The sequence below is a fragment of the Phytophthora infestans genome, genomic scaffold (genome assembly GCF_000142945.1).
Source record: "Phytophthora infestans T30-4 supercont1.26 genomic scaffold, whole genome shotgun sequence".
Classification (NCBI taxonomy): domain Eukaryota; phylum Oomycota; class Peronosporomycetes; order Peronosporales; family Peronosporaceae; genus Phytophthora; species Phytophthora infestans.
In genome coordinates, this window is record NW_003303733.1 from 796634 (window position 1) to 823052 (window position 26419).

Here is a 26419-nt window from a genome sequence, read left to right on the forward strand (position 1 = left end):
CGCGCTGTATGAACTGGACATGCAAGTGAACAGCACACATGGTCGTGGCACCGCAGGTGAAGGCATGCCGCCGTGATGGAAGGAATGTCGGAAGTACATGTGCATGTACATGTACGGGCAAGCTCACGCCGTCGTGTACGCTGTGAAGATCTGCAAGCTGGGTACCCTTGGCAGCTGGGAACGCGGAGAAGATAGTTGAGCTGGGTAGCTGGGTACGCCGAGAGCGTGTCCCAGAGTGTGTAGACCTACATCTTGTAGTATCTGTACTAGACGCAGCAGCAGACAAGTTAGCTATCGTTTAATCTCACTTCACTTCAAACCTCACCACCTCGAGCACACTCGTCTCCTCAAGCATTCCTCAAGCATCGCCTTCCGACACATTTTACATTCAAGGGGCAAACAGGGGCAGCGCCGAGGGTTAGAGCGGTGGGCAATGTGTCTTGGTCTGCCGTACGACGCGCGTGGGGGATCCAGCGGAGGCCTTGTAATCACAGGAGAGCCGCCGATCGACGCGTCACATTCAACGTCCTCGTGGTGCTGGTCGTATGTCGAGATTGGCTGCGTGGCCTTAGATAGCAGGGATTTTTTTAACAGTAAACACAGTATGCATATTACCGTATCACAGCCCGCGGGTCGTGACTAAGTCGGATTTTATACTTGACGTTAATACCAGTATCGGTCGGACAGTTGGAATTTTGACGGTATGGAGTTTGCACTACGTGCACAATAGTGGAGCGATGTAGTGACTAAAATGCCTCTATTCAATAGGATTTTTTCCGTTGCGCCTTTTCACTTTCGCCGTGCTACTTCACGGCTATTTTTTGGCTACTATTAATAGACGACGGGGTCGGTTTTTGGAAAATTGTAAGTAATTGTCTATTTGCATATTTTGCAATACTGGTGGAGATGCTGTAAGTGTTGTTGCTGACTACAATCAATACATTTGCATACAAAAATGCTTCTCATTTTCGTATCAAGCTTGTCATATAGGCTATTTCACTTTTACTCAATAGTAAACCGTTGTAACCAACTCGGTGGACATGCCGTATTCCTTCTGTGATTAAGGACATCCCTATTCTTGAAGTGAATGCTGCCTATCGCTAAGCAAAAACATACCTTCGGTAAATTGATCAGGTTTAATCCTGATCTCGAATGCTACGGTATGCCGTTCGCCTAATTTGGCATGCAGCAACTCAGCGGTCTGATGAATGTATATAGCAATATTGTGCTGAAAGCTCACCTCGCAAGGCACGCTTACTCGTAAGGTAATTTTGCTGGTCAATTGAACAAGATGGCCCACGCGATTCAACCGCCGCAGCTGGTACCGTGGTACACTTCATTGATGCTGTCTTCCATCACCATGGTGTAATGAGCCTACTCTGTGTCCACTATTCTGGCTTACCCGTTAGCTCACGTGTATGAGGAAGCGTAAGATGCGGTTCACCTTAGATTTATGTCGATAAAGAAAGCAAAGCCGATTTCTGGTAGAATTGAGAGCTGTCAATTCCTTTTGTTTGGGGTTTCTCCTAATTTGGTATTCTTAATGAAAGGTATTCGCCGATGAATGGCTGGCAGAGTTCTACTATTCTACTTGGTTGAAGATGCTGACTTCTTTCACTGACGCAACTCAAAAACAACCCATGCAAAAATAGTTTTGGACAATCAGCATCGAATATCACATTTAAAAAAACAATGGCCAGCCTGGACGCAATTTCTGCAAATACTCCAAAACAAAATGACAAAGGTGCCGTACGGCAGCGCCACGACAAAAGAATGCGTGAAGTGTGAGAGATCGATATCTCGCACGAACTTCTCAACGCACGCGAAGAAGTGCAAGGGGATAAAAGCGCGTGAATCCAGGGTTGATATTCGCAAGAGGTCGTGGGTTAAGCACCGCGCCAAGCGCGTCTCCGAGCAGCGCTCTCGCCGCGCTACACAACTATTCCAGAAACTCGAAGGTACCGTGGGTATCTTATATTTTATACGCAATTGTGGTACTTACTATTTGTATCTAATAATGCCAGCGCTCCGACAGGAGCTTTAGAGAGGTGGAGCACAGCGCTCTCTCTGACAAGCCACAACCGAAAGGGCTAAGACAACACCCCCTTAAAAAGCTCAGTCAAAACGGACCGCTGTTTTAGTACATTTTTGCTCAGGTACAGATATTCCGGTAAGCTTTCAGCTAAACAATCACACTGACTGCCTTTTATTATTAGATGGACGAAATCGACTTGATGTCAAAGGCGTGGTTCGAAAAGGCCTACCTTCTTCTGCATCCTGACAAGCGCCATTGGATGCCACCAGAGTTTCAAGGAGAGCCTGCTGAGAGTTTGCTTCAAGAAAAGATGCAAAGTATTCGGTCAGTACAAGGCACAAATGCTCGATGCGGACGCTCATACTATTTTTGGAGAGAGGATCCGCCTTCAAAAATATCTTGCTTATTTACGAACGACGTATAACGAGCGCGTCAAGCGGTGGCTTACCAGTTGTGAGGAGATACAGGCCCAAAACGCAGCTCTCAGAGCTCCAATTCAAGATGAAATTGACAGCTTCAAAGAAGGCAAGAATTGTGCAAGTTTAGCTGAGTTTGAAGGGATATATATGGCGGGTTTTATCGAGAAAGACAAGATATATGAGAGCAAGATGAAGGAAAAGGAGAAGGAAAAGGAGAAGGATCTGACGGACGAGCGTCGCTTTCGGGAGGTGTTTGGTTTTGATTCGGATAGTGAAGAAGGATAGTGAAGAAGATTACGCGATAATTTTTTATGTTTTAATTTTAACCAATCCGATTTACCCCCTAACAACAAGACTCTAAGTACAAAACTAGACTCTAAGTACTAAACGAGACACTAATTACTAAACAAGACTAAAAGTACGAATCTTTAAATGATTGGTTCTGCAGCTCATTGGTATTTTGGCTGGACGACAAGCATATACCCAGCCAGTGTCTATCGTATTTATGGCAAGACACCCCGCATCATTTCAAGAGCTGTTACAAGGCGGTATCGACACAGCAACACACGTGATTAAGCAGGACACAAGGAATGTGTATGTATCATATTTCAGGAAGTTCTGCGAGTTTTGTATCGCCAATGAGTATCCCAACCCAGCACTTACGCGACATCACGAGCTACCTTCTTTACTAGTCGCCTCATGGAAAGTGTCTCTGCATCCGCTTTGGTTTCCAACCAAACCGCAGAGAAGATTCGCGCAGCTGTAGCAAACTACTACGGAGGTTACGAACGTCGAGACGCAGCAGGACCTGACAAGTGGATGGTACTCACAGACGATCAAGGTAACAAGTATCGCGGAGTGGTGTTTTGACTAGCCGGCTGAGTGTTGCGAAGCTGATTTCGCTGCTCAAATGGGAGCTTCAGATGCCAAAAACGCGACCGATTCTATACTGTCAATGTATAGTGCATACTACACGAAGCACTGGCTGAAAGACACCGCCGAGTTTAACCTGAATGCTCTTACAATCAATACGCTAGCATGGTGCATTCGCCTGGACATGAAGCGTCGGGTTGTTAAGTCGAAACATACCCACCTATAGTGCAAGTTATATATTCTTTCATCAGTATTTTTGGTCTTGCTGTAGTATTTTTCGTCTTGTCTTAGTACTCTCAGTCTCGTCAAAACCACATAGTACTTTTGGTCTTGTCAATTCCTTTACGCACTCGAGGCCTTCTACAACTATTTTTTGTTCACCTTCAAACGTTTTGCACATTCAGTATTTTTTTCACATTTTCTGTGCTCGCGAAAACGAATAGAACAAAGTGCTCCGATTGGACATGCAATCGAGAGTTGCATATTTTGTTGTTTCTGGACGCGGAAGTTACTTCAGACAGAGATTAATACAAAAATCAAGTAAGTCGGAAGCAGCTTCCGTTTCCTGAGATTTGCATTTCGTACAGCGGCGTCAATAGGGTTAGGGTATACATACAAAGCATAAGTAGTTATGCGAAACCTTTGTTTTCGTTTCGTCAATGGAAGCGCTACTTCAACGAATGAATACCCTAAATGCATGCAGACCAATAGTCTACCAAATGTAACCATTGGTGTATCGCATACCAGCGTGGAATACATTCTTCATAGCCAAGTGGCTACATGTAGCCTCGAATCTACTGCGTTCGATCGTTGTTCGCGCTTCTCGTCGATCTTCTGGGTACGAAACTGTGAAGGCTCACAGCAGACGATCCCAAAACGGATGGCCAGCCTGAGCTGTTGAACCGGCTTCTTAACGAAGGTCTTCAAGGCAACGCGAAAACTTCCTTACCTGAAGACCCCCCTGCCTAGCTCGCGCAGTGCATGCGTCGACTGGGATCTTCGGTAACAGTGGATTGGAGCGCCGATGCACCCGTCATGTTGAAGCCGACGACTAGCGCTACACAAGCGCAACAGGAAAAATTGGCCGTAGAGGAAGATTAGCTTCTCCAACAGTTTTGTAGACTTTGGCTCGGGTTGGACAAATTCTTCGCTACGACATGCAACACAGGTGCGTGTGGCATTGAATGTCTTCCAAAACACATATAAAAAGGTTTAATCAGTTTAACAGCACTTTAATATAAATTACAAATCGGTATAATGCGCATCAAAACTGTTTTTGGAACACGACCTTTGGGGAAAGTTAGGTTCCGACATGTGTTTAATCACGTTGCTACATGAAAGTCGGGTTAGAATTGTTTCATGAGACCTAAACGTGGCCATCAGACAATTCATCGTAATTAAACTTTAATGCGCGAGTTTCTATGTAGGTACCGATTAGCAGCAGCTAAATTCAAGCCCATTTGGCGGCGAACGGATACGAAATTGATTGTGACCTGCATCTCAAGCTTATTAGGCGACTAGCCAGACTCGCCACTTTGATGGAGCGTCGCTCGCTGTCCCGTCAAGTGCAGCTTTCACGCAGTTGCGACATAATAACGACCAGCAGCGACAGGTCGATGTGCCCAATAGATCAGCTGAGAGTGCGCTCATGTATGGTACTGCTCGGAGCCATTTGAATGGAGGGTTTATCCCTTCGGAGCTGCACCTTGGTGATCTTCGAAGCGAAATAGAGCTTCCGCCGTACGCACTGCGTCCACCATAGCAAACCGCTAGCGTTTTCTGCACCTAGTAGATATATCGAGGACATTGAAAAAAACGATCAATAAATTCTTTTTTTATTTTTAGTTTACGTTACGCCGATTATTGTTAGCTTAGAAACGTATAGTAGTTGAGCTGGTCAAGCTCATATCCATAGTGATGATACAAATTTACCCCTTACGCGTTCGTGGTTTTGATTGTATCACACTCATAGCAACTGTCCTTCTGACGTCAAAGCAAAATGCCAGCGGCGCGTGTCGCCTATTTCAGTTAAAAGAGAAACCCAAAGTCAATAGGATTTAGCTGCGGTGAGTTTGACTGCAAGAAGAACAAAAGGGATCATCCTATATGTTCCAGCTCCTTGCACATGTGTATCTTTGCATTGTCTAAGACCACGACAGGTCTTAATAAATAAAAATACCAATAAATCTGAACAACATTTTTTAAATAAAGAAACAAAACAAACAAGAGTCTTACCTTGGTAGAGGCCACGGGTTCATAAAAGGAGCTATTTGCTTAGCTAAACACTTCGTGGAGCAAGTGCGATCAAATGCCCCTCTAGCTGTATCCCAATGGATAATCCTCAGCATCAAATGCATCTAAGACTGATATCCGCTCTCATCGATTGATTGGCTGCGACACAATGGCAGTCGAGTTTCGCCGAGAACACGAGGTTCGTGTATCTACATAGAAAATACCAAATTTAGCACCAAATTACGATATTTTTAGGTGCATTTATTAATTTACCGTCTTATCCTCTTTTGCTCGCAGAAAGAGAATGGCAGGTTGCCGAAGATGGCCCACTCAAGCCATTCAAATCGGTGTTAAGCTTTCTTGCTGATCCATGGCAAGAGCGGCTCCGTCCTTCTGGACCCAGCTGCCGGCATTTTTGCCTCAAAGTTGGGGCGCTTAAGTCGTATGTGCTGATTCAAGTTTGGAGTGTCTCTTCCAATTGGTTGTTTGTGGATTGTAGCACACACTTTGCAGCTGTAGTAGTCAGTTGCCTCCCCATTGTTGTCAACACACGGCGAAAAGTAGAAAAAAATCTGCTTGAGCGAAAAGTGAGGTGCTGGGGGCGGAACGGTAGGGCCGACGTCTGCCATGGCTGGTAAATTCAAAACTGGGACTTCGTATTGAAGGATTAACGGGCAAAACGGTGGTCGAAGGAAGAAGGAGAGACTTGTAGCCACTCGTGTGCCGATTTGGTAATTACAACCTTTATTTTTACGCATTAATAATGCTTTTGTAAGACGTTTTGCCAAATATTATGCATGTCCAAAATCACAGTAGCTCCCATGCGTAATGAGGCCTAATTAATGTACATTAATGTAAGTCATTATCCATAATTCGGGAGTCCTGTACAGGTTGAATGCAAGACGGCACCTTTCATCCGCTTTGTCTGATTTAGGTGGGTAAGGTGATGCAAGTGAAGATGCCCTCACACAGCTAAGTCAAGCGCTTTAATCGCTGTCTAGGTAGTGTCCGAGATGCACGAGATAGCGGGGATTATTGGCTTTGACCTGACATTGTGTTTGGCTGAAAATATCAAGAATCACGAGAAAAGCCATAGTGACCCCCAAATTGAATGTTCCATGCTCTCCCATGTATTATACTATGAAATGCCAAGTCCAGCCTAATTTTCGGTTAAGATGTGATATATGACTTAGTGCAAACTAACTAGTTTAGCGGCCTACTGATGAATACTTCTACAAGCAATTTGTCGTCTACTACGCTTTAATTCGGGTATGAGCAGGAAAGTGGTAGCCAAACGATCTTGTGAGTGCCTACCAACAAAGATAAAGAAGCTCTACAGCAAGTTAAAACCGTTTCACCGTGGTCCCTGTCTGCGTTGATGAGACTTCCAAAGACGACAGGGACTGGCTGCGTGGTGTAATGGGCCTACTTTAAACCCACTACTTCGGCTTACATATTTGCGCACGTGTATGAGGAAGCGTAATACGCGTTTCACTTAAGATTAGATTAACTATACTTTCGTCCACAAAAATAAATTTACTTAAAAAGGAAAGCAAAGCCGATTTCTGGTAAAATTAAGAAATGATAGATATCTGTCAACGAATGGTTGGCAGAATCCTATAATCCTAGTAGCTGAATACATTGACTTTTAACAGATGAATGCTCTAAGTGCATGCAGACCAATTGTCTACCAAATGTAGCCATTGGTGTATCGCATACCAACGTGGAATGCATTCTTCATAGCCAGGCGGCTACATGTAGCGACATGCGTGTAACCCCGTTCCCCGGACATTTGCTCTGAAATGCTAGCGAGTGACATGCTCAAAGTAACCATTGCCGCTGAAGAAAACATAGCTATGGAGATTATAATGTTCCTTGGCATCATATTCGACGTGGACGCACGATTCGGAGCATTTTATAGCCGTCTTTGCGCGCTACGATGTTGACGGAGTACCCTGTCGACAGCTACTTGCCATGGCACCCGTCCTAGAGCCACCAGGGGACGGTGCTAATGACGCCGTGATGCAGCATAATGCTGAAGCACACCGGGAAACCATGGTTCTCATATTACGCGTCTTTGGTAAGATCATTAAGCAGGTACTTTTTGGTTAGTGACAACTGCCCTCTGAGTAAGCGCCTTGCCCGTCTACTGGGCGTGCCGCTGATCGGATATGCGAGCCACCGGCTGAACCTCGCGGTGTCACTTGTGACAGACAACCTCGGTAAGTGTGCTAGCCAATATCCAAAAACGGATGGTCAGGCTTCGTACTCTGAATCCATCGGCCAAGCTACGGTATACCTTTTTATAAAAAAATATTATTAAAAAATGTTTTTGTCGTAGATTCAAGACAAAACGCCACCCAGTACTCCGTCAAAACACCAGATGGGGATCTACCTTCAAAATACTGCCCCGCTATTTCGAGCTACTCGAATTCGTTGACCGTGAAGATGGGATCCTAGCTGAATTTGTCTCCTCAGCAGCCGAAAACAAGAAGCTGAAGGTGTTGCTGACAGCGCTGGAGCGTTGTCAGTCGGTGTCTATGAGACTGCAGTCTGACGATGTGATGCTATGGGAGGCTCGCGTCTTCTTTGACGCATTACTCAAAGAAATACCCGCCTTGAAGCGATACCTGGGTATCTTTTACATTACATTGTCCATTAATTATTTCTACTAACTAGTATAGCAGCGTAGATGCAAGCGGAGCTATCGTGAGTAATCAAGATATTAAGTCGGCTTGTGTCAGAATTTAGCGTGACAAGCAGCATCCCATGAGCCGTCAAGAGAAAAAGGCTGTCCAGCCTTTCCTCCAACAGCCTGTGAGCGAAGTTATCCCGCAAGGTTCGCAGAAAGAGAGTTCTGCTGTGTCCGTGCTGGAGAAGGCCCGCCTGGAGTCCGTGGAGAGCAAGTACAGACCTATCCATATTATATATCCGCCATCATATCTTGGAGAATGTGTGTTCAGCGTGGCTCGGGCGACCTATGGTATTGACAGCCACTCCTTGCTACCCATTTCATTGGAAATGATTTCGTTTCTTAGGGTCAACGAGCGCTACTGGGATGCTGATACCGCTCACCGGTGCATCGATTAGATTGTATTAATGCGCCCATTAATTGCATTAATGGCCATAATGTATGAATACCTTCTTGGTTTGCCTGATGCATAATGTATGGACGACTCAAAAAAAGATATGCGATTAATGCCACTTTCGGGCGCCCCGGACCTGTAGCTATCCTGAGTCAGTCGACGCTTCTCTTTGAGCTTGATTCGATCTCGACCTGGTTGGCAGCTTCCGGATGCTCGACGCGGCATTTTTTTACTTGGTATCTACTTGGTCTTGTATGTGAGCCAGACAGAGACTGAAAAACTCGCTAAATGAGTACAACTATCACCAAGAGCCTCACGTGCTTGCGATAGATGAGCCAAAACGCGTTAGACATCTCTCTCAACGTAGATTAACATCAGCGCGCTGAACTTGGGGTTTCCCGTTAGATTGAGCAGCTCGACATACGTCAAGACACCGGGATCCTATACATGCCCGCTGGGCTATCCCGATAATGGCAAATTTTCAGTCACCTCGCCAAACGACCTAATGCTTAATATTTTACCTTGCCTGCTTCTCGTAGCTCCTCTGGATAGAAGCTGGGATTCCGTTTCATGTACCCCTCTACAAACGCTTCCGCAGGAGCTGACCAGTGTGCAGACGCGCATGCTGTCATGTTAGGCGAGACGTTGCCATTTTCCTTGAATTGCCGGTGGCACTGATCAATAGAGCGGATTGACACGCCGAGCGCGGCGGTCACCAGTGCCATATCAACGTCATACATGTAGACGAGCACCACATCACGCGAGCGCAAATCAACCGACACCGTCATTACCTTGGATCAATACGCAGTCAAAAGCAAAGTAAGGCAAAAACGAAGGGTTAGCTTTAGCGAAACTGAATGGCGGGTAGTCATCCTCCATTCCGCGATATATCTCTCAACTAGCGAAGGTTAAACAGTGTGTTGCTAAAAAAAAAACAGTAATGTATTCCTCAAAATGGTCTAGTTGACTTTTGAAGTGTCTCGACGAGAGATAGAAAACCAGCGAAAATTAGTACTCAGCCGCTAAATAGTGTCAAAATCACAATAAAGTATGTTCTGTTTTCACAATAACAAAAACTATAATCGTTTGTTAAAAGTTTTAATCTTTTTTTTTCAGCCCAAAGGTTAGAAAAGGAGAATAATCGAAATCATCGTCTGCACTTATTAATTCATGATACACTTACGGCCAAAATTAAACAAGCACATCTAAAAAGTGCCGTTAATCTTTAAATCCTGTCATTTTACGATGTTGTTATGACATGAGTACCATAACACGGCTTTAATACGCTGTATTGTCGCGATTCCGCTCTCTGTAGAGTACATGTAGCTCACAAACAAGAAAAAAACGGTTTGGGACTGTAACGGGTACGTAGACCTTAGTGTACCCTGGTTACATGAAGTGTGACACGTCACACGTCATACTTCGGGATATTTGGTACAAGGAACCAAGGTCGTCCAAAGCCAACCATTGGTCAACGACATTGCATTTCTATAGGTGACTTATAGTTTGTATTAAACCCAAGCTTTAATCTATCTATAAATATACTTAGTTTACATTCTAACTTAATTAGGTCACTTCGCTCTCTTTTAAATAAAAAGGGGACCTGTGAACTGCCGTTCACTGAGAGTTTGTATACTCTCGGAAGCTAATTTTCTCTAGCGCAAGGTGCTGTGTGACCCCGTCACACTTGGTAGCACTCGTAGTCAATCCACGCCACCGTCGGTAGACTACCTGAACCTCTCCGAAGTTCGTTGCCATGGATAGGAACGACTTCTCCCATCTGAACGACTCTCCGTTCGAGTCGGTTCGGGAGATGGCAAGCATCTTCGGGATGGAGGCCCTGCAGAGCCTGGTGGTGTCAACACCGTACGAGCAGGGCCTCATTGCGCATGTGCGCGAGAACCTGCAGGCTCCGGTGGCGGAAGCAAATCCGCCTCACCCGAAGCCAATACGGCTGAAGGTCAAGCCGTAAGAAGGGACGGAAGGCGAGAACTTTCACTACTGGGTCCGAGAAGTAGAGCTCGCGATGGACGCGGCTCTGATCTCGACCGAGCAACTTCGTGTTGCTTTTGCGCTCTCCAACCTTAGTGGTCGTGCTAAGCGTTGGGTGTACGCACGGGAAGCAACATTTCCTGGATGTTTCACATCCTGGGCTCAGCTGTGTGAACAGCTCTGAGCCGCGTTCCTCTCGGCGAGCTACGAGTACCGCCAGCGTTAACGCTTCCTCTCGTGCAAACAAGGCGTGAGCTGCACGAGTTCGTGCAAACGATACGGGAGCTCACGGCGTTCCTAGTGGGAAACTCACTTAACGAACACATCAAGACGACTGTGTTCATGAACGGCCTTCGAGTGGGCCCCGCACGCACTCAGCTGTTCCGGGTACAGTCAAACACCCTTGAAGAGGCGATTCAAGTGGCTCTTCAAGAAGCGTACAGTCGTCACCAGGCGCGTACGCCGGTCTCAGCGTGGCCTGGGAGTTCCTTGTCGACTCCCGGTCGAGCGAGCCCCAACGGACCAGTTCCCATGGAGCTCGGGTCCGCCGAACAGCGTGACATCCGCTGCTTCGTCTGCGGGAAGATGGGCCACTTCAAGCGCGACTGTCCCACGAAAAGACTCCGCAGACGATCTTTCCCGAAGACAGTCCTCATGGGTCGCTGGCAGAAGCCAGGATTCCGGGGACAGGGGAACGCTGGAAACCAGTAGGGGCGAGGCGCCCTACTGGGGAAGAACTAAGTCTTCGTGATGGGTGCGCGGGTGGCGCGTACCACGGGGACTTAGCCCCTGAGAGTCTTCGCACTCTCGTATCGGTGAAGAGCAGCGGCGGATTGCTCGTAGTACACGGTCGTGTACGGGGATACGATCATCCCTTTAGAATCTTGATCGATTCTGGGGCGTCGAAGAATTTCGCACGCCGCCAGACAGTTGCTCGTAATAGCAACAAGTTGTCCGATGCTTTGAGAGAAAGCAAGGGCAACGGGACGGTGTCAGTGCGACTGGCCGACGGGAAGGTCGTCACTGTCCCCAATGTCCAAGTGGATCTGGCCGTCAAGTTTGAAGACTTTGACAGCCTCGAACAGCTCACTGTTCTCGATATAGATCCATATGATATGATCCTGGGCATACCCTGGCTCGAGAAGCACGAGCCCTTGATCGACTGGCGAGGCAAGGCAATCGGTACCGGCCGCCCTGCGCAGTCCGACAGAGCATTGGTGAGTCATGTTCCCGCCTCTGTCAGGACCCGGGACGCCCGCAAGGGCTGCCAGGGTACCAAAGCATCCGGCCGATGCATGGGAGTCGTCGACGTATATGACGACTCCGAGGATGCTGTGATGGTGGCAGCGCCCAGAGGAGGCGCTGGCCAAGTGGGTAACTTAGGTCCACAAGCGGGTAACTTAGTTCCGCAGACAGCTGCAGCTGTCACGAACACTGAGAACAGCGTGTTCAGAGTGGGTAACAGAGTTCCACTCACGGTCGCCCAGACATTAACTGAAGAGGAAGGCTTGAACACGCTTCCTGTGTTGATACCTCAGTACCACACGAGGCCACGAGTGCCTCGGATGTTGAAGCGCCGACATACCCAGACGTAGGTAGCAAAACTCCACGTCACAGTCGCCGTCGACGACGACGCCGCCGCCGCAAGTCGGACCCGAGCTTCGTTCAGATCGACGTCGCATCAAGCGACTCGGAGTCCAGGGCCCGGGCTCCTCTGATAAGGCCGGTGGAAGAGTGCTATCACATCTTCGATGGCGAGACCGGTTTACCCGTCAAGGCATCTGGTGTCCACTTGGAACCGTTGCCAGAGGTTGCAGAGATACTGGACCTCGAAGAAATTACGGTCGAGTATTTCCTGGCCAACCTCAAGGACGGAGAGATTGCCGAGATGGTGCTCATGAGACCTGAGACCACTCGGGAGGAGCTACATTCCTGCTCTGTCTTGGACGAGAACGTCCTGGAAGACCTTAACAAGCAGCGTCAGACGCGCTTGGGTTATGAGATCTTTAAGAACCCCAAGGATCCGGTGTCCCCTTTGGTGACGGAGTATGCGGGCGTGGTGAACAAACACTCACCGACCCAACTCCCACCGGATCGAGGCGTACGGCATGAGATTGATCTCGTGCCTGGCACAAATTATTGTGTCACGAGGCAATGGCCTCTCCCGCGCGAACAGTGCGAGATCATTGACGCCTATCCGAACGGAAAGAGGCGTCTGGTTCACGCTTATAACAAGCCGAACAACGCAACGCCGCCTGCCCAAACACCGATTCCACGAAAGGATGTGCTGTTAAACAACATGGCCGGAAGCGTTCTGTACAGTGCGCTGGATTTGGTAGGCGGATACTACCAGATCCTGATGCGAGAGAGTGACATCCCACTCACCGCGGTGAGCACCCCAAGCGGCATGCTTTGGGAGTGGCTCATCATGCCGCAGGGCTTGTCTAACGCCCCGGCGCCCTGGTGACGCAACTGTTCCGCCCTTTGCGTACCTTTGTACAGACGTACTTCGACGACATATTCGTCCATAGCCGTGCCGAAGGAGGCAAGACGGTCATGGAGGTGCATCTCGGACACCTCCGTCGAGTGTTGGATGTAATGCGATCGAACAAGCTCTACGCCAACATCAACAAGTGCGTTTTCGCGTCACCAGAGATTAAAGTTCTCGGTTGCTTCGTAAGCAACGTGGGCGTTCGGGCTGACCCAGACAAGGTCAAGGCCATCGCAGCATGGTTAACGCCTCGATCCCAGAAGGATCTCCGAAAGTGGTTGGGCTTGGCCAACTACCTTCACAAGTGCAGTGCAGGGTACGCGGGCTTTGCTAACCCCTTGTCGCTCCTCCATCAAACGGACGTCGACTGGCACTGAGAGCGAGAGCACCAGGATGCCTTTGACAGCATCAAGGCCAGTCTCGAGGAGGCCCCTGTCCTGGCCCTGCCGGACGAGACGAAGCCGTTTAGCGTCGTCTGCGGTGCCTCCGATTACGCCATCGGGTGTGCATTGCTGCAGACCGACACAGCTGGACATGAACGCGTCATCTCGTTCCAGTCCAGGCAGCTCAAAGCCGCCGAGTGGAACTACCCTGTCCACGACAAGGAGCTCCTGGCAATGAAATATGCCCTTGTGAAGTTTCGTGCTCACCTTCTGGGCTCCCGGTCCTTCGTGATCTACACAGACCACGCATCCTTGAGGACGGCGACTGACTCGCCTCACCTCTCCCAAAGGATGGCGAGGTGGCTGTCCTTCTTCGCGGAGTACAGCTTCCGCGTCGAATACAAGCCGGGCAAGCTCAACGTGCTTGCGGACGCCCTCTCTCGGCGTTCTGACTACGATTTGGCCCACATCACACGGGTGACAACGAGTCTATATGATCGGATACGCATGGCGTATCGGGACGATGAGGCTGTCGCACCCAGCGTCAAGTTCCTCATGGCAGGAACGAGCGTGAAGTCCGACTGGCTCTCGTCGCAACAACGCTCACGGCTCCACCGATATGAGTTGAAGGATGACCTCCTCTATTACCGGGTGGGGCCCGATGATCCTCCACGGGTGGTCGTACCCAACGACGAGGATCTGAAGTTCGATATCCTCGCGGAGGCGCACGACGCGCCCCCCAGCGGCCACTTGGGCCGCGGTAAGACCTTTCTGTCGGTCTCTCAGGCCTTCTGATGGACCCACATGTACACGTGGGTCGCCCAATACGTAAAGACATGTGAAACGTGTCAGCGGGTCAAACATGCAGGGCACTCTCCGTCTCCGCTACAGAGCCTGCCCGTTCCAGCTGACTGTTGGAAGTCGATGAGTCTAGACTTCATCTTTGGGCTTCCCGCCGACGGACACGGCAACACCGGAATTTTGGTGTTCGTGTGTCGGCTGAGCAAGATGGTACATCTTGCTCCGGTTCCCGTCACTGTTACGGGCGAACAAACCGCAAGGTTGTTCGTCGATGGCGTGTTCCGCTGTCACGGTCTCCCGGAGACGATCGTTTAGGACCGAGACCCGCGGTTCACGGCTGCGTTTTGGAAAGCACTGTTTCCCTTACTGGGAACTCGTCTACAGATGTCCACTGTGGACCATCCGCAGATAGAATTGCAGACGGAACGCGTCAATCGAGTGCTCGAGGACATGTGAGCGCGGCAGCACCACGTACGTGGTCGACGCAGCTTCCTGTTGTTGAGTTTGCGCTCAGCAACGCGGTGCACGCGTCCACGGGGCTCACGCCGTTATTCTTGAACGGCTTCCGTCACCCCAGAGTGCCTCTCACTCTTCGTGGAGACACCGACGCCTCAATTCTAAGTGGGGGAGAGGCTCGGAAAGCCCTTTCCTCCCAGGTCTCGGATGTGAGACCTGTTTCTCTGCGGAAACAAGTGGAATCCTTATGGATACCAAGCTGAGCATTGTCAGCAGGATCCGCGATGCACTGTCAGCGGCCCAGGATAGACAAAAGGAGTACTCCGATAAACATGGAAGAGGAAACTTAAGTGTATTTAAAGTGGGGGGGGGCTTAGTGTTACTAGACACGAGGAACCTACCTCTTGACACTGTCAGCTCTGTCAGCAGCAACAAGCTGAAGCACCGCTTCATTTGCAGTCCTGGCCAGACATGGTGCGTCGTACATCATCGACCTGCCTAAGTCAATGACGACGCACCCGACGTTATATGTTGGACGTCTTAAGCGGTACTATAATCCGCAGGGGGTTGCTGACTCGCAGACCCACCTTGCCCAGCTCCTCGAAGCGAGGGCCGGTCACAGACGTCGACGAGGGCGTTGAAGCAGGCACCCAATCCTCGATCCGTCGGATCATGCAAAAGGCCTTGTCCAGATCGGACGAAGAGGCCCGGCGATCCACTTGCAGATGCAGGCTCGCGACCTCTCGCCCCAACAAGTCCAGGCGGCCCGCAAGACGAGCAAGCTCGCCCTGATATCCGGCCTGGGCGGCAGCATCACCGCCAGTCCCCAGGCCAAGTGCAATCTCAAGCACGAGGAAACGTTGACGGAGACGGTCAATCTCAGGGCCCTGTGTCGGACCCGCAGCCGGAGCACTCGAACGAGAGTGGCGTCCGGGAGGCGCCGAGTACTCGTACTCGTACGAGGGCACCTCCGCCCCTGCTTGACCGGAATGGAGAAGTCCACTTCCACGTGGTGCGAATTCTCTAGGAGCAATGACGTCGCGGTAAGCGACAGCTCCTCGTGAAGTGGAGGGGTTATGCCCACTCCGAGAACTCGTGAAAGCCGATTGAACGGCTCCTGATTGACTGCCCAAAGGCTGTCGCAATCTGGGAACAGAAGCGGCGGCAGCTTCATAAGTAGTCCGGGGCTTCTTGCCCGAACGGGGTACGGACGTTGAATACATTCCGTACCCGCGCTCATCGTGAGCGCTAGAAGTCGCACGCTTCAGGGTGTCCCTTGGCAGCATGCGCTTGCTGACCAAGTGGGCAAACCGAACACGAATATCACGCTGGTCCAGGATGCGGGACAGCAGCTGATCTTCACGGAGTTCCCGCAACTCCGTGGGTGAGTATTTAAGAGACTCCACCCATGCCCAGAACATGTCGTCAAAGGAGCGCCAAGTGGGACAGTTCTCGGGCAGAGCCCAGGGGTATCCCCAAAGAGGATAGAGACCACCCCGGGTCTCTGGCTTCTTACGACAAGTCGTGAAGTCCTTAAGGGGGATGCGGTGTGGTGCGAGAAGCACACACCGAGCAGCCTCCAAGTTGTCAACGAACAACTGTTCCTTCTGAGCAAGGGCACGTTCGTAAATGCCCCTAGAAGTGTGGCCGCCCACAAGGCCACGAGCAGAGATGAGAAGCTCTAGGAAGAGGTCAGCCCCAGAGATCTCCTCGGGAGGCCAATACCCTCTGAGTTGATGGCAGCTCCCTGGCTGACGGGTGCCACCACCGAACCCCCACGCACACGCTGGGCACCTTAAAAATCCTCCTGCTGCTGGTCGAGGTCATTCGTGACCTCCCGGGCCTCAGCGATAGCACCCGCCTCTTCCTCCTCTTCCTCCTTCTCATCTTCTTCATCCGAGGAGTCGAAGAGGCCCCGATGGGAGTGCCGAGTCTCCTTCTCCTCGCGGAGTGAAGACTTAGAAGCTGTACGCTTCTTAAAGGGCTTGGCGTCTTCGGCTTTAGAGGCCTTAGCACGCGCAAGACCCTCAGCAAGCAAGAGACGTTTGCGAGGTTTCTCTTCCTCATCGCTAGCAGCTTTGGGAGTGCCCTTATCCTTGACGGCCGGACTCTCAGAGCGCACAGACGTCCTGGGACTGTGATCACCTTGATCACTAGCGAGCGACTGCACGCTGTCGTCCTTGGCACTGGGTTGTTCCCTTCCACAGAGCCCGCAGGAGCATCGTGCGTTCTCTCGGACTCGGCTTCGTCCTCACTGCCAGAGTCGAACTCATGTTCCACGAACAGAGGGTTCGGACGATTGTCTGAGGCAGAGGGCGACGGGCTGCGGCGCTTGCTTGTTCGCTTGCCCACAGCCTTGTCGCCCAATGAACCGATCGCCTCGTAGGCCACCTGAGTAGCCTCCTTAAGTGCCGAGTCTTTGCCGTGAGGCTTAGTGCTCTTGGCTAGCGCCTTCCCAGCAGCAGCCTTGGAGCGTGTCTTCGCATCGCTCTTTGCAGTGCCACGAGGCATAGTAAACGGTCGAAGTGGAGACCTAGAAGAAGAGCGCACAGACTGCTGCTCGAGGCTCTAACTGTGAAGTGAGCCTCCGCCGCGCCCGCGCGGCCAAGTCGATGGTTTTCGACTTTGAGAATGATAGTTTGTGACGAACACTTCTTCATTCTGATTGGTCGGTAAATCGAACCTAAGTGGGGGAGGATATAACGGGGTATGTAGCCCTAAGTGTACCCCTAGCTACATGAAGTGTGACACGTCACACGTCATACTTCGGGATATTTGGTACAAGGAACCAAGGTCGTCCATAGCCAACCCTTGGTTGATGACATTGCATTTCTATAGGTGACTTAAAGTTTGTATTAAGCCCAAGCTTTAATCTACCTTCAAATATACTCAGTTTACATTCTACCTTAATTAGGTCACTTCGCTCTCTTTTAAATAAAGAGAGGACCTGTGAACTGCCGTTCACTGAGAGTTTGTATACTCTCGGAAGCTAACTTCCTCTAGCGCAAGGTGCTGTGTGACCCCGTCACAGGGACGGTATCTTCGTGAGCTTTAGACCAATTATTTTATGTTCCCTTCTCGCTGTGCCCATTAATAATATTATGAGTGATGTACGAGCCCGAAACAAATGCCTAGTCTGGTGTCTTTTATTATACCAAGACTTTCGTTTTTTTTACATGCAGATAGCTTTGTGTAGAGAAGGGGCAAAATCGTTCTTTTTATGTGATCTACTCTCAAGAGTGCGAGCTTTGGCGCATTAGAGGCACCTTCAGTACCCGTGCCAAAACCGCATCGTAAACGATAAGAATTGGAAGTCGTTTAATGTAATTTTCCGGGAGTGTGCAAATAATTTTTTTTCAATTCTGGAGATCGGAAACGATATTTACCAAACCTTTAAATCCGGGTTAAGGCAAAATAAACTTATCTCCGTTACATGTATGCTAGAATACTTGGTGAGTAAATGTACTCCAGGAGTAAATTTTAGCCTTTTAGGGACCAGAGGTAAGACATTGTTACAGAGAGTTAGAGCGTGTTTGTGTTTGCCCTATGTCCATGCACTTCTATTAATTCATGTTTATAGCACGAGTTGCGGCAGTGTATTGCTTAGCTTTTTCTGAAGGCCCAAATGGTAGAGAGCATGTAAGGCGACAGCACTCATACTGGATCGGCGTGGGATGTAGATTCGCATGTGTGTTTACCAGAAAGAAGATTATTTCAAGGCGAGTCGAACGTTCAACGCGTACGCTTGCTTGTTCCTGGGCTTGTGCACGGGAATTTCGCGAGATTGTTGACAAGCAGCGACAAAGGATTGCATCCGAGTAGGTAGAAGAGTATCTGCCTTGTCGCATCGGCTTGTTATGTACAAGAATTTTGGTATTAATATAATAAATCCCCCAAGCCTCGTATCGTAATCGCTCGACCGCAAAACCACCTGAGCGCCTCAGATCCTTATGCCGTGTTGGTTTGGCGGTTTGTGTCGGAGATAGGCGCACAGCTGCGTGAAGTTTGTTTGATAGCCAACCTTTTCTCTCTTCGTACTATCACAATTCAATCCCCTGTTGTCGTCTCCCTCTCAATCCAGGACCTCTTGACAAGAGTCTAGTGTCTTGACACCACTGCACGATCGCCAATGTCCTCGCCGATCAGGTCCTCGGACACGGACTTGGATAATCACGCTAAGAAGCGACCTCGTTCCTCTCACGACGAGTTTATCCGTCAGTTCATACCAGCTACTGAGCTTCGTCCGCGTGGCAGACCCCGCGCATCCAGCAAAGCGCCGCTTAGTGCTACACACGAGATCCGTCAATTAAGAGCTCAAGTAGCGTCCATGAAAGAGGAGCTGCAGAAGCTGCAGACCAAGTGGACGGAGCAGCTTCCGGACTCACGGACGTTGGCCATCGCACAGAAATCCGCCCGCGAAAAGCGTGAAGTCATCCAGACAGAAGCCACGCATAACAAGCTTCAAGGTATTCTTCTCCAGCAGCAATTGATGTTTGCCACTCTGCAATCCGCCCTCCTCCATGGGCCTCTGCACTCAAGTGGGAAGGAAATACTCAAGACTCTACATTTCAACACTCAACTCAGTCGTGACCCAGGCGAACGTGAGAAAGCGCTCCTGGTGCATCACGAGAGATCCGTCGCCACGCTGCCGTCCGCCGTGGACAAATTTGCGCAAGTCGCGATCGACAAGGTCCTCGCACATAGGAAGGGTGCAGATCTCGACAAACCCGTGACGCCGCTGTCCCAGATCGACATCACGGGCTGCAAAGACTTCTCCCTCATTTCGAGCGTCTTCATCACTGAGATACCACACACCTCTCTGGAGAACGTGCACGCGGCCATCTTGAGATATTTTGACGACATCCCAGCGTGGATGGAGCGCCATTTTGGCATTGCCGCCGAGCGCAAGAGACTCAACAGCGCAGAGTCTCCAGCGGTGTATTGGCGATTAAATCTGGAGGGTGGTGGCCAACCAGCAACAGTGAACCACATTTTGTGCTCGGAGCTTACGAGCTCGAACGGTATGTTCCACATCGACGCTATCACAGACGATCCGTTGAATCCCGTGTCGTCGACAAATGTGGTGGAATTTGGGCTCAACGGGATTACGATTACCCCGCGGGTACATCCAAAGACAGGCAAGGTCACCTCCGTGACACTGCGGTGGCTAGTGGTCTACCGCTACAACCTGTTGCCAGATGACCCTATTATTCGGGAGGAGCTGGAGAATATCAGACCTATTCTAAATGGTGATCTAATCACCTCCGCGGTATGCGGGTATCTTCAAGAGTCCAGCCCTCAAAGCGATAATTTTGGTGCAGTATAGATAGGGCTTCGAGGGGGAACAACTGGGCCATAGGGTCGCAGCCGGTAGTTGATGTGAAGCAAGCGTGCACAAGGTACGCCACGGGGACGCAAATCCTGTAAGTATTAATAATTGATAGCAGGTCTTAGGTATTAATAGATAAGGACTTGAATAAAAATTCTACCTTGGGTAGAAGGAATTTACCCAGCTATTTCAGCAAGGTTTTACTCTGGTTTTTGCAGATTTAGAAGAACCTCAAACGGCCACTGCATGTCGGTAAAGTTCAGAATCTACGGAGGAGCCCGTGACAGGAAAGATCTTGTCGGTGACGCCGCGGTGGCTAGTCTTGTACCACAACAAGTTTCTACCTGATGACCCGGTACTCGCGAAAAGGCTGGAGATCATTCGAACTATTCTGAACGGTGATCTCATCGTTTCTTCAGTTTGTGAGTATTGGCAAGCAGTCAATTTCTAGACATTGAGTAGAAAATGTAAAAAAGGGTGCAACAGTGCTCTTCACTTTTGTATCAGCCAAAGTTTATCAGGCCAACTTATGGTGCTGGGTCGGAATGATCGGAAGGTATTAGTAGCATGGCCCGAATCTGTGTTCTCTATGGTCTATTTGGAGAGGTAACTTATTTTAATATTCCACCTCCAAATGCTAAAACAAGCTCTTCCCATTTAAAAATGGAATGAACCCGATTGCAAATTTGGTGTCACTTGATATTTCTGAAGTAGCAGGGCAGCTCCGTCTTTTAAAATGCACCGTCCAAGGCTTGGATTAAGCATCACGAACAAACTTCAAACACGTTTGGAATCCTACAGTACTGTACCGGTACTGTATCACAAGATCAAGTTTGTTAAAGGCAACATCAACGTGTGCGCGCCAACATTTCCTGTTTGTAAATACAGGGAGTGGCAGTCGTTTACTTTTAATGACCTGTACCATTCACATGTACATACGCAAGTGAAGCTTAAAAAAAACTGTTGTCCGTACATGTGACGTTTGCTGCTTCTGTTTCGAATCAAGTGTCACGGGTCGTGAGTCGCGACTCGGTGGTGCTGCAGGATTGTGAGATGCGCGTGGAGGCTGGGGCGTGGGAAACACGGCAAAGCAGTTCGCTGAAAACCAGCCGCGTAAAGTTTACGGTAAACACCGAAAAACAGGCGCGAGTGTCTCCGCTCGTTCTTCAAGCAGCCAAGAGGAGAGACAACTTGGAGCACTACAGTCGAGATTTGCCTCGTTGGCTTGTGAACAAAGTTCACGTAGCGTATACCTCGATTCCTCTCCAGCAGCCTAGTCACGCACCCCAGTACCTATGGTTGTCATGGCCCCCCTTCCAAGACTCTCCTCTTCCAGTAGAGCCCGCAGTTGCCCTGAACCTGGTACCAGCGCACACGCTGTCAAGAAGCGTCGCCGTCTGAGCGAGATCCCCGATACCAACGAAGAGGTTATCTCTGCACTCACGGAAGGCACCACTCGTCCGCGTGGCAGACCGCGAACCTCGACTAAACCGTCTCTCACCGCCACATTAGAGATCCGAATGCTGAGAGCCCAAGTGGCGTCCATGGAACAAGAACTTCAAGGCCTTCAGTCCAAGTGGTCTAGGCAGATTCCAAACGAACGCACGCTAGCCACCGCGCAGCACTCTGCTCGCGAGAAGCACGCGGCTGATCGGTCCGACACGATGCACACTGAGCTACAACGTCTACTTCGACAGCAGCAGCTTCTGTTCGCTTCGCTGCAAACCGCCGTTCTCCATGCTCCACTACACTCAAGCGGGGAAGAAATGTTCAAGGCGCTGCACTTTGACACGCAGCTAGGGCGGGAAACGGGGGAGCGAGAGGAGATGCTCGTAGCGCACAACGAGCGGTCCCTCGCCACGCTACCTTCGATTGTTAAAAGGTTCTGCAAATTGGCCATCAACAAGGCGTTGGCAAAGCAGAGCGAAGCAGCCGAGGAGAAGTCCGTGATGCCACTGTCTCAAATTGAGATCACTGGGTGCAAAGACTGCACGTTGATATCGAGCGTGTTCATCTCAGAGATCCCACACACGTCGTTGGAAGAGGTGTATGCGGCTGTGCTAGCGTACTTCGACGCCATTCCGGTGTCGATGAAGAAGCATTTCGGTGTTGAAGCGAAGCGGACGAGACTGAACGATGCAGAATCTTCTGTGGTTTACCGCCGCTCAACTTTCAACGGCTCTGGAGTGCCAGCGACTGTGAACAACATCGTCTGCTCGGATCTTACTGCATCACACGGCATGGTTCACATCGACGCTGTGATGGAGGATCCTCTGCACCCAGTGTCTGAACTAGCATCGTCGCAGTACGGAATCTGCGGTCTCACCATAACTCCTCGGAAAGAGCCTGTGACGGGGAAAACCGCTTCTGTGACGATGCGTTGGGTGGTCGTGTACCGCTACAATATGCTGCCGTGTGACCCCGCTGTTAAGGAGGACCTAGAAATCGTCCGACCTATTCTAAACGGTGACCTCATCACGGCGTCCGTGTGTACCTTCATTCAGCAGAAACAATCCGCAACAAAGGCCACTGAAGCTTCCTAAATTCCTGGTAGGACTCCTATTATAATTTTTATCACTTAAAAGGATTATCAATCCTATCTTTTTTAACTGTACATGTAGTACAGTACATGTAATGCGTTTCATTGTTTTTAAAAAAATTTAAAAGTCGGGTGCTTTCTATTTGGGCATCGCTCTTAAAAGGAGTCCTCAGATAATCTATCAACATGTAATAGCTAAAGGGTTAGAATACAGTGTACTATTATACGTTTACATGCAGTACGTGCTCTTTAATTTAGAAGGGTCTAGCAGCCAGAGCTTGTCTGCTCCACTTCAAATATATGAACATAACACAATAAATAAGTTGTTAGCTAGTATTAATAATACTTTTTAAATGTCGTGCCAAGTATTGGTACAGGGTATTGACTTAAGACTTACTTGTATTTAATTCAAGTAAGCTACAAAGGAAGTTAATACCCTCTACCCATTTTTTGGCACACCATTTCTATTTAAAAACTTTTTCGATGGCAAAGAAGAGCGCTGTCATATCTGCAGCTGTAAGTGTTCCGACGAAGCGTACTCTACCCAAACGAGCGCTAGTAAAGAAGACGTCACTCGAGATTTATAAAAAAACTAGTGATACATGTACTCAGCTTGGTAGAGTTTTTAACATAAATTCCGTGAGTTTAAAAAATTTCTTTCCAAGCTTATCATTTATTCGCTCCAGGTATTAGAATTAAAACAAGTACTACTAATGCATGTATTACTATAGTAGTACTGTATTACTACCCCTCGTACTCTTACGCTTTGCACCTCCAACAAATAGCTTGACGTTCTGGTTCTGAAACAAAGAGACTTAAGTCGGACTAAAGAAAACTTCAGCCCGGCAAACCAGAGACTTTCAGCACTTTAGTACAGTAAAACATTAAACAATCACAGCAAACGACCATGTTGAAGCGGTTCATGTAATGATCAATCTCATTTTTTTTAAATACAAGCAACTTGTCCAGCAAATCTAAGAAAAAATATGAATAATTTGACGATACCGAGTGTATTACTGTAATAGAATCTAGATCCTTGCTTTAGATACAGTCAGACACGCGCTTCACGATCAAAGCACAGCTTCACGATCAAAGCGCATTAAGTGGTGCACTATGGCAGCGCAATCGCTCTTGCTATTTCCGATTTCGATTTGTTCGCAGCTACCTGAGCTCAAGAAACCACTTCCACCCAGGGTGGAATACTTTGTGTAATCATAAAACACAATGCAAGTGAATTCAGCTTTCTCGGCATACCTTCCATGTACTTTAGTATTATATCTGAATACGTTGTTGAGCAACAGGTTAATGTTAAGATTTTCGAAGATTCCAGTCTGGACTCTGGGGCTCCCGCCTTTCACATTCCAATTACGCTTTCCCGAACATGACGATACATGAATCTTAGAATCTCAGACTTGATGCGTGGAGGGATCGGGTGTGGCTTCCACCCATATGAAAATGCATGTACTGTAAGCGTGTTACTACTCTGCGTCGTACATGTACTGTACCGGTACTGTACTGTACGTTAAATCTCCATTACAGTAACGGTACAAGTTTCAATACCGGTGCATGTCCGGTATTTTTGTGCGCTGGAGTCGAAACTTTGGACAGGCGAACCCAGCGTGCGTCAGTACAAAGGACAGTTCAACAATTTCCTCCTGTGCCGCGAAGCTCGTGCATCGACGTCCAACGGAGCCTACAGTAAACTGCGTCACCGCCTACCGTCCTGGAACTTCTAGTAGAAGCCATGGTTCTGATGGACCTTTTTCCCGAGATGAGCCCGACGTGCTCCGACGCAGAATCTCCAACACAGTCTCCCAAAAAGCGACAACGAGCGTCTCTAACCAATGAAGACATCATCGCTGCAATTAAAGTAGGAACCCAATCGCGCGGTAGGCCACGCGTTGCCAACAAAACAGCACGCACTGCTACCCATGAACTTCGGCTACTGAGAGCGGAAGTAGCCTCCATGGAAGAAAAACTTCACGGTCTACAGTTGAAATGGACTAAACAGCTACCAGACCAGCGCGTGTTGATCACAGCGCAGCGTACCGCCTTTAAAAAGCGCGAAGTTGCTGTGACCGAGGCGGCACATATTAAGCTCCAGGAGGTGCATCTGCAACAACAACTGATGTTCGCTACGCTCCAGGCTGCAATCCTTCGTGCGCCACTTCACTCAAACGGTCAGGACATCTTCAAGTCGCTTCACTTCGACACTCGCTTCGGACGCGACCCCGAAGAGCGTAGTAGGATGCTGATTGCACATAATGAACGCTCTCTCGCCACCGTACCGTCACTAATGGGCCGGTTCACACAACTGGCCGTTAACAGAGCGCTGGCGCTTCAAGACGGTAAAGATCAAGGGAGGAAACCGGTACTACCACTTTCACAAATTGATATTACCGGCTGCAAAAACTACACGCTGGTTACCAGTGTCTTCATGTCGGAGATTCCGCATAATTCACTAGAGGACGTGTACGCGGCTGCGCTGGCCTATCACGATGCCATTCCCGCTACAATGAAGCGCCATTTCGGTGTTGATGCGACGCGAGCGAGGCTTAACCGACCCGATGCACCAGCAGCATACTGGCGACTGACCCTCGACGGAGTCGGACTGCCAGCCAATGTGAACCACATTTTGTGCTCCGAGTTAACAGCTTCTCATGGAATGATTCACATGGACGCAGTTGTGGACGATCCTATTTATCCCACTTCGCAGTCCAGCCCTCTGGATTACGGCATCTCTGGCCTCACAATGACGCCTCGGAAAGACCCATTGACGGGAAGAACGGTGGCTGTGACGCTCCGATGGGTTGTCTTGTATCGGTACAAGCTGCTCCCGGACGAACCTGCTCTCAGAAAGGACCTGGAGATCATCCGACCGATTCTGAATGGGGATCTTATCACGGCGTCGGTGTGCAATTATATTCACGAACTCCAACTGCGACGAAGTTCGCGTAACTAGCTGGATGCACACAAGTATTATTCTATGTACAGTGGCAATGTTGAGCGTTCGTCCAATAGACTACAGGCTGTACTAATAGTTACAATCTTCCATTTACCTTTGAGTTGCTACATACTGGTGGTATGTGGAACTTTTTTCAGACACTGTTACGTTGGACCTCTCTTATTACTACCTGTAGTAGTATTAGCAACGTAGTACTATAGTACAAAATTTAGTAGTATTGGTATAATTTGGAGGACAACCGTGCTTCAATTATACTACTGTAGTACTAGTACATAGAACATGGTTACTGTAGTACTTATCTTTAGCGCTCCTAAATGAATAATGTATTATTAAGGTGAAAAAAAAAGCTTTAATATAATTCCTTGAAGAACTACAGTACTATTATAGCACCAAGTTTGATGTTAAATTAGTAAATAATTACCTTCAATTGTACGTTTTATCTCGTTATATTCTCGAAGGTACATGTTTATCGTTCATCAGTGACCAGTGCATTATAAGGATGTTCTTTACTCTACAGTATACATCTATATTTTACTACACTTCGAAGTACATGTATCAGATCTGGCAACTTGCCAGGGGCAAGAGCGTAAAGGTTTATGCCTGCTGTAAAAGCCGCAGTAATTTGCACGCAGTAATCTCTGGACATCGAAAGTAGACACATCGACTGAATAACTCGGAGACAGCGGGCTCAGAATACAGCCTGTATCTAACCCCGCCGTCGCCTATTTATCATATAGCGGACAAGAGGTTTAAAGCTTTTAATCTCTATTAGAACTGCTAGCTCTTTAACTACTGAGCATTTGCCTAGTGATTACATA

General features: G+C 49.0%; 4 protein-coding genes across 4 annotated transcripts; all 4 read left to right on the top strand.

Moving 5' to 3' along the window:
* Nucleotides 1-1735: 1735 nt before the first annotated feature.
* Nucleotides 1736-2739, top strand: PITG_12434 (uncharacterized protein; the record flags this gene model as incomplete). Its single annotated transcript, XM_002900278.1, has 4 exons — nt 1736-1958; nt 2142-2170; nt 2217-2359; nt 2487-2739. 4 exons carry the CDS (start codon nt 1736-1738, stop codon nt 2737-2739), a joined length of 648 nt encoding a protein of 215 aa, XP_002900324.1.
* A 16356-nt stretch (nt 2740-19095) lies between these two features.
* Nucleotides 19096-20094, top strand: PITG_12435 (uncharacterized protein; the record flags this gene model as incomplete). Its single annotated transcript, XM_002900279.1, has 1 exon — nt 19096-20094. One exon carries the CDS (start codon nt 19096-19098, stop codon nt 20092-20094), a length of 999 nt encoding a protein of 332 aa, XP_002900325.1.
* Nucleotides 20095-21923: 1829 nt separating this feature from the next.
* PITG_12436 (uncharacterized protein) lies at nt 21924-22640 on the top strand (the record flags this gene model as incomplete). The annotated part of the gene is made up of 1 exon (XM_002900280.1): nt 21924-22640. The coding sequence occupies one exon, from the start codon at nt 21924-21926 to the stop codon at nt 22638-22640; it is 717 nt and encodes a 238-aa protein (XP_002900326.1).
* A 1767-nt stretch (nt 22641-24407) lies between these two features.
* Nucleotides 24408-25598, top strand: PITG_12437 (uncharacterized protein; the record flags this gene model as incomplete). The annotated part of the gene is made up of 1 exon (XM_002900281.1): nt 24408-25598. The coding sequence occupies one exon, from the start codon at nt 24408-24410 to the stop codon at nt 25596-25598; it is 1191 nt and encodes a 396-aa protein (XP_002900327.1).
* Between the last annotated feature and the right edge of the window lie 821 nt (nt 25599-26419).